The 8,558-nt window shown below is 39.1% G+C and overlaps 1 protein-coding gene across 1 annotated transcript in view; it reads left to right on the top strand.

Annotated features, from left to right (window-relative positions):
- The first annotated feature begins 344 nt into the window (after positions 1–344).
- The window catches only part of LOC107732667 (tau-tubulin kinase 2-like), a 14,446-nt gene continuing 6,232 nt past the window's right edge, over positions 345–8,558 (top strand). The window contains exons 1-11 of the mRNA XM_016544073.1: positions 345–350; positions 1,464–1,611; positions 3,390–3,463; positions 3,873–4,013; positions 4,222–4,326; positions 4,449–4,514; positions 4,632–4,724; positions 4,815–4,940; positions 5,025–5,171; positions 5,298–5,735; positions 6,939–7,271. Coding sequence (XP_016399559.1) covers positions 345–350; positions 1,464–1,611; positions 3,390–3,463; positions 3,873–4,013; positions 4,222–4,326; positions 4,449–4,514; positions 4,632–4,724; positions 4,815–4,940; positions 5,025–5,171; positions 5,298–5,735; positions 6,939–7,271 — 1,677 coding nt within the window. The remainder of the gene's footprint in view (positions 351–1,463; positions 1,612–3,389; positions 3,464–3,872; positions 4,014–4,221; positions 4,327–4,448; positions 4,515–4,631; positions 4,725–4,814; positions 4,941–5,024; positions 5,172–5,297; positions 5,736–6,938; positions 7,272–8,558) is intronic.

Below are 8,558 nucleotides of genomic sequence, written 5' to 3'. Positions count from 1 at the left end.
AAACCCAAAGAGATATTCTTTATAAAAGTTAAGACTCGTCCACGCCCTCCTAAAACGCCTTTAATACAGGGAACGTTCTTATTTGGTTCCCCAAAAAATTACCAAATGGGAACCATATGGGAATGTTAGGGGAACGTTCTGTTTCTTGGGATAAAGAAAAAGAAAAGTCATGATCACAAGAAAACAAGAAAGAAAAATATTAATAATCCATGGCCTCTTTGTACCGATTCATTCTCTTATTTAAATTTAAACGAATTTTGAATTCTTTGCCATGATATCTCATTTTTCCCCCACATGTCATGTGCTAGGGGTGTAACATTGATATCCATTTATACAACAACCAAATGACGGTATAATGTATCCATGCATTTTATATTTTTAAGACGCACCTTTATATTGACACTCTCATGTTAGCCACATCTGTGTGCAATGTACTATAGAAAAAACTCTCAAAACAGACCACTGGAAGACTTGTTTGAAATGTACATCAAATATTTGATTACAGCTCAGTGACAATTTGACAAGTCACGTGCGACTTGAGTTTAAAAAAATTATTTGTCTGTATTATTTTAAAATAATTTTTTGGATGTTATTTGTAGATTTTAATTTGTGACAAATTTGGTTAGCCAAATAATTTCCCTCTTTCACAGATCACACAGTTTACTTAAGCACACAAATTAAGCTTATAGTAACAGATTTAATAGTTTATATTAAAATCTTATACAGTTGAGAAGCTAAAACTTAATTGAAAATCGGTAAAGTTACTCACTCTGATTGCTGTCTGATTGTCGTCCATCTTTAGTGATCCAATTCGGTAGGTGGCGCTGTTACAAAAGAATAGGGTCCTAGAACTGCGGTCCTAGAACTGCGGTCCTGAAACTGCAGCCTCCGGTTGTGCAGGAACATACTATTGGAATCAACCCAGTATAATCCCCTGTGAAAACCAGATTTGTCACCGGTCAGGGAGATCTGAGGGGAAAAGGAAGTGACACAAGAGGGCAGAAGAGATTGTGGCACAAAGGGACATGTGATGCCAAGAGAAATAAATAGCAAAATATTGAAAATTTAATCTGACTGCTGTGCAGAATATGCTGTGATGCTATTGCAGAGGATGTGTAATTTAGCATTTTCTTGTTTTGCATTAAATCTAGTATAATTGCTGTACAAAATAAAAATGGTTTTAATTATATTGATTCTTTTTTCCCCTTACTCAATGTATTTTACACCAAAAACAGTCAAATTTAGTATTTTAGTCTGTGACTGAGGTGCATTTCATATTTTGATATGGATGGGATTTGGATCAGGTTTATAAACAGTGGATTAAGAATTGAACTGGCTTAATTACATTTTGAAATCATTAAATTACTAGTAATTATTATGATTAATAATCTCTGATTCATTATTCATCTTCAAATTTAAACAGTATACAGTGATATCACTCTGGTTTTTGCTTTTCACCTCAGGTGAAGAAAATTGGCGGTGGCGGCTTTGGCGAGATCTACGAGGCTCTGGACCCGATGAACCGCACCAGTGTGGCTCTGAAAGCAGAGTCAGCTCAACAACCCAAACAGGTTCTGAAGATGGAGGTGGCGGTGTTGAAGAGACTGCAAGGCAAGTTGTTAAGCAGAGTAGATAAATGTGACTTTTATAAATACACAAATGGCATACTTGAATGAATTCCTAAATTGACTTTTTTTTTTTTTTACTTTCATACTTCCATTCAAAAGTTACATTAAAGACAACTGTAATGTTACAAAAGTTTTCTGTTTCACAAAAATGCTGTTCTTTTGTCCTTTCTATTCATTTAAGAATACTGGAAAAAATAAATAAATACGGTTTCACAAAAATATTCAATATTAAGCAGCAGCACAACCATTTTCAGTATTGATAATAAGATGATAATACGTTTCTTGAGTACCAAATCAGCATATTATAAGGATCATGTGATACTGAAAACTGGAGTGAGCTGCTGAAAATTCAACTTTGTCATCACAGGATTAAATTACATTTTAAAATATATTAAAATAGAAAACAATTTTTAATTGTAATAATACTTCACAAATATTACTCTTTTTACTCGTTCAAATAAATATGTTACATAAATAAATGCAAATATTCAAAAAATCGTACGGACCCCAAACTTTTGAACGGTAGTGTATCTTGTTTCACTTGTATAAATACTGCTTTAGCATTGTGTTATATACATTACTTTTTTGTTTTCATGGTTGTATATAGTATACATTTCTGTGTTCAAGTTTAACACAGTCTCCTTAATTGAAATTCACAATGTTTTGCACCAGATAAATGCAACCCTGATTTTTGGAAATCTTAATAGTTTCAACTAGAGCAAACAATGTATTGTAAAGCAGCTCTTCACATTGTAAGGATCAGTAGACAAGCTTGAAATCAAACAATGTCTTCTTTTCCTCTGGGCAAAGAATCAACAAATCAATTAGCAGAGCCCAGCAATGACACCATCGTTATCCTCTTTCCCTCCCTTTACAGTCTTCCTCCATTATATCCTCAACCTCTCCACTCTGCTTATGAAAAAAAAAATCAATGTACTTGTATCATGTTGGCTGTAATATGGCTGTATGATAGGACAGAGTGGTTTTATCTCTTCCCGAGGGAAAGGCTTGCAACTGGAGATCTCTCTATCTACTTGCTGCCCCCCACCCCGTTATAAGAGAAGTAAATAAAACAGAGTGATGCACAAATAATATATGCAAATCTTCTGGACACTAGCTAAAAAGTAGCATGGTGTTTTTCATACATAGTTATGTAATTTTTCACATAATTCTGTATGAGAATACTGTGTAAATAATGAAAATGAACATCACACTCAGAGTAATCAAAATAATAGAGGACTGGAGACTGGGAGGAAGGGGCATATGAGGAAGAGAGGGTCTTGCGGGGGGCTGTAGGGTGTGTCAGGGCAGAAGGCAGGAGTAGATCACAGTAGAATATGGCTGAAGCCAGTCTGATCTGCTCCTGCGGTCCAGAGAGTGTCCCAAGAGAGCTGAGAAATCCATACACCCCCCTCCTCTGGACAGATCTCCATTAGGAGGAGGAGTAGTGGAGCACATGGACAGAAAAAGATACAGAATACTTAAAAAAGAAAACTTCCTGTTTACTATTTGTCTTGTGAAGTGGTCATAATCATAACTTTTATAGCATTTTGAAGTCCATTTATTTTGTCATGACCAAAACAACATTTTCCACCTTCTCTTTGATCTTTAGAATGAAAATTTTTTTTAAAGGCTATTTCTGCTACTGTACATTTAAGACTTCATATGTAAACGACTTCTGTTATGACTGGTTGGTCTCTGTGCAGGTGAAATGAGATACAGTGATATATAGTCTAATAAAGTGTTGTCTCGCTGTTTCAGGAAAGGATCACGTTTGTCGGTTTGTTGGATGTGGCCGCAATGATCGCTTTAACTATGTTGTCATGGAGCTTCAGGTGAGGTCTGATTGACAGGTTATGCATTTTTTTTCTATCTTAACGTGTGCCGAATATTACAGTTCATTTGTGGTGATGATTTTACATGCCTAATACATGTATTTAATATGAGAGTGCAGTAATGTACACAGAAAGCTATAAAGACAATAATAATGGTTAAAACAATTGTGACCTATTAAAATAAGGTTATCTGTAAATGTATCATTTTCCTACAATATACATTAACTTAATTATGCAAATAAGATGTATATTTGTGTTTTTGTTTGTTGCAATTTATATATGAATATGATGACTTTAGGATTTGCAGTCTGTGTGCATTTATTTATGACTTTATATTAAACCTATCTTTCAAGTAAATATTTGCAGCCAAAGTTAGTAACCTTTTGAGTTGCCTTTTTGGCTTTTGCAGGGCCGTAATTTAGCGGATCTGAGGAGGAGCATGAACCGTGGCACTTTCACAGTCAGCACAACACTCAGACTGGGTCTACAGATACTGGAGGCCATTGAGAGCATCCACTCAGTGGGCTTTTTACACCGTGACATCAAACCGGTAAGAAGTTTAAACTCTTTTAACTGCCCCCAACAGCAGTTAACAATACTAATTGTATTGATTACAAAATATTATTTCTGTGTTGTAAATAAATAGCAGTATACTTAAATAGTACACTTAGTATAACAATAGGATGCTTAAAAGTTTACTTTTTACTCAAAATATTGCAACCTTATTGTAATGAATGTCTTTTTCACACTGTTTTCAGTCCAACTTTGCCATGGGCCGATTTCCTAACACATGTCGAACTTGCTACATGTTAGATTTTGGTTTGGCACGCCAATTTACAAACTCCTGCCAAGAAGTCAGACCGGTCAGTGTCAATAGTGATTTCTAATGCAGTCTTTCTGACTGTACTTGTTTATATGTTCGTGAGTATTTATTTGTCACTGGGTTTTATACATTTTTGAACTGTAAGATTCTCTTCTCTCTCAGCCCCGTCCTGTTGCAGGGTTTAGGGGTACAGTACGATACGCCTCAATCAATGCCCACAAGAACAAGGTAAGAATCCACCTGTTCACTCTCTTGTTCCTGCATAGTCTCAGCTGCTGTTGGTAATGTTTCAGTTACCAGGATCATTTTGGTCTGATCAGATTTGATTTGGTCTTACTGTCACAGGAGATGGGAAGACATGATGACTTGTGGTCTTTGTTCTACATGCTGGTGGAGTTCTTGTTTGGGCAACTACCCTGGAGGAAGATAAAAGACAAGGTGCTGATCAGGCAGGAGGAAGAAGTGCTATGAAAAGCATTTTCCTGTTTGTTGGGAAGTGATGATGATATTTTTGTGTTTATGCATTAGGAGCAAGTGGGGAAATTAAAAGAGACGTATGATCATCGGCTCATGTTGAAACACCTGCCCCCAGAATTCAATGTCTTTCTGGACCACACCAGCAATTTGGACTACTTTACCAAACCTGACTATCAGGTAAAAATTTGATACTTTAATAGATCAATGGAATATCTAGCAGTTATTGGTCAATCTCACTTGAAAATGATCTCTCCACTCTAGCTACTGAGGACCGTTTTTGAGAATAGCATGAAAACCTACAACGTAGTGGAAAATGACCCGTATGATTGGGAAAGGATGAGCTCAGATAGCCCACTGACAATCACCGCCACGGCAAACACACCACAGCACCATACACGCCTCACACCAGCTCAGATGGGGTAAGTCATGTGACTACTTTACTTTACTTTGGTTGAACTCTCTGGTTGAACATTTGCATTTTCTTAGTAGTGGTATCACCATGATGAGTTCTCTGGTGGTTCTGTTTTCTTCCAGCGTTGTGAATGCCTCACAGCTGCCAGCAGATCTTCTGAAGGAGAACGCGATGATGCAGCTAACAGTGGCTTTGTTGCTCTAAACCTGAGCTCAGGTCTACAAGATGTTGAGTTGCGTGATTGGGTGATGGTAGAGAAGGGCTCTGACCTGCGGGACTTCAAAGAGGCAGCAGGACGTAGCCCTGGTCCTGAGGCTAAACTCACTTGTAGCCCATCAGATGAGTGTGAAGAGGAGCCAGAAGTTTTGCAGCCAATGGATGAATCACCGGATAAAGAATCCACTCCTAGTCCCGTACAAGGAGACACCCACATACCTCACACAGTCCAGGGCTCACAAAGGATGGATCGGTTGGAGCTCAGTGTATTCCCTGCTGCTGGTGGACCTCCTGTAACCCCCACCAGTCCTGGTGAGGCACTGGCTGAAGGTGCACTCACACAGGTAACTATGGCTCAGAAAACTGTTGTTTTCACTTCTTCTACAAATTGTCTACAATTTAAAATTTGGTCCCATGATCTTTAGACCCATCCTCAGAAAAGGTTTCAAATGGTTGAGTTTCAAAAAAGCTCCTCAGTTATGACAAATATGTGCCAAACATAAGGTGAGGCTTTTTCTTGGCAATGCTTTAGCTTATTTTGGTAGGTATTATTGGTACCATGACCCAGCAGGACCTGAACAGTAGGATGACAGTGCCACCTAGTGGTCCAAAAAAAAAAAAAATCACAATTCATTTTATATAAAGCCTGCCTAATCCCTGCCAAGTCTCTCACTAAATTTAGATGAGGTGAATTTTAGACTGGTTCTGTCTTGCAAACGTGATCATGAACAAGCCAGACAGGAACTGAATATGAGGCAACATTTTACCAAGGATCTGGGCAACACTTTAACCTGTCAAATACAAAACAAAAAAGACAATAATTTAGATAAACTAGCTTATTAAATGCATGTGTGTAAGTTGTAGTGTTACCTACTGGTACACTTTTTGATTTATATGTTAGTTTTAAAAAACTTCAACATTACAGTAATTAGTGATTTTCACTTAAACACCCCTCATGAAAATTTCCTTTCTGCTCTACTTTTTTCTGGATGTCGTAAATAAGGCTAACACGTTCTATGCTACACATGCTCATGTCAGCAGAATAAAGGTGGTCTCTGAGGGCTGCTCACCTGTAAGCCACAGTAATGAGATACAGACAGCTCACCCTCAGGTCTGTGATGTAAGTTTACGGTAGTCTGAGCTAAGCTGATCCTGTTACCTTAGCTCTAGTATCCTCACTGCTCAGGTCAGGACACTGTTTGTGGAAGGAATGTTGTAAAACCACACAGAGCTGGCTTAATTTATTAGGATGTTGCAGATTCAAGCACATTACTGGCCTTCTGAAAGTTTTAAGTGCCGAGGTCTCTGGAAGATGTCAGTGAATTTTCCAGAATTTGCATTTTGCCTACCTGCATACTGTAGCCATATGTAACCATCTGCTTCCTCTTATTCCTTAATAACCTCCTACTATCTTTCTGGCCATTTTAATCTCTTTTTACTTGACTTTTTTCCATCTTCACTACCCATTCACTTCCCCTGACTCACCTGATCCACCTTACTAAACGCTCTTCGCCTCCCTTCCACTGTTCCCCACTTTCCTTTTCTAGCTACCCACCTCTCCTGCATCCCAACCCGAGGAGCTTGTGGCAAGGACGTGCAGCCCCCTGCACCTGCGCTCCCCTAGCCCGCACACCCTCCTGACCACCCTGTCGGACCCCCTACACCAGCGCGCCCCGCCTGGGATGCAGCGCAGCCAATCTGCAGATCACCAACACCACCCTTCCTCTTCCACCTCCTCGTACTATGCCTCGCTGCCACTACCTTCCCAGCCACGTGCTGCCCATTCGCCTGGACGCAGGAAACTTCCTGCCATTCCAGCGACTGCTGCAAACACCAAGTTCCCCTCAATCATACGAATCACCCGCGCTCAGCTTCAGCAGGTGAATAGGCACTCCCATTCCGTGCTTCCCATAACTTCGGCCATCTCTGCCCACCAAACATGTCTTCTCTCCAGTCTTACTGCTTCCTATTTTCTGTATGTTCTTGATTTTTGTTGTTGTATTTGACTGTAGTACTGAAGTCATGCTGTTTTTTGTGTGCTCTCTCCCACCAGGAATACTGTTCTGTCCATTATGCATGGCAAAACATTTTCTGTCAAGGTTGTCCTTAAAACCGAGGACCTTGTTAATAGCACTGTTCCAAGTAAACCTAGTGAACTAGGTTTGGGTCTGCCTGCTCACATGGGTCCTAGGATAGTCTGGGAAAGATTTTTGTAATTGTAGCTGGTAGGCTTTCAAGTGTCTGTTGCAGTGTTAAGAGGTTATCTTTTTCTAGGTATATAGTGAATTTTTTGTTGTGCATTTTATTATTTGTAAGGCTGTCACTAGTGTTTTTGTGCCCCTTGTACTGTTTATGACAGGAGTGTCCAATCCTGCTCCTGGAGCCCCACTGTTTTAGCTTAGCATCATGTTAACTTGAAACTTGAAACAGTTGTAAGTCCCGCTTCACTTCAGTAGAAATATTTTTTGCTGCACTTATGCCACACATAAGTAATGCTTATTTAAAGAGTTCCAAATCAGTCACTAGGTTTTGGAACAGGGCTTATGTGTTTTCATTCCTCTGAATATGTGACTAACCATCTCTTATCCTGTTTAATTCAGTCAGGTTTTGCTTTTCATCCAAGTTGTCTAAAGCAGGGGTGTCTAATCCTGCTCCTGGAGGGCAAAGTTTAGCTCCAACCCTAATTAAACACACACCGAACCAGCAAACTAAGGTCTTCTGGATTACTAGACACATCCAGCTAGGTGTTTTGAAACAAGTTAGAACTGAACTCTGTAGAACGTTGTCCGTCCAGGAGCAGGATTGGACACCCCTGGTCTAAAGGATATTATAACTTACAGACATTCTCTTTTCACTAACATTACGATGTTGTGTGTGGTTTGTTAAAGATCAGTTTATATCTGCATGCCATCATGTTTGGATACCAATACAAGCATTCATATCAAGACTGAACCTGAATTTGTGACCCCCAGGTGACATCAAGGGCATTAAAGGGGTGGTTCACTGTTTTTTTTATAGGCTTGATTGTGTTTATGGGGTGCAGTCTAACGTGTTAATGCTTCGTTTAAAAAAACACACACTATTTTTCACATAATTTACCTTTATTCTACACCGCTCTGTCCCTTCTCCCATAAAAGCGCTGATCATTTCCTGCTTTTATGAAGCCC

The sequence above is a fragment of the Sinocyclocheilus rhinocerous genome, unplaced genomic scaffold, assembly GCF_001515625.1.
Source record: "Sinocyclocheilus rhinocerous isolate Xijiao unplaced genomic scaffold, SAMN03320098_v1.1 scaffold1635, whole genome shotgun sequence".
Taxonomy (NCBI): Eukaryota; Metazoa; Chordata; class Actinopteri; order Cypriniformes; family Cyprinidae; genus Sinocyclocheilus; species Sinocyclocheilus rhinocerous.
Note: the sequence above shows the minus strand (reverse complement) of the source record. Positions and strands in the feature narration are given on the sequence as shown.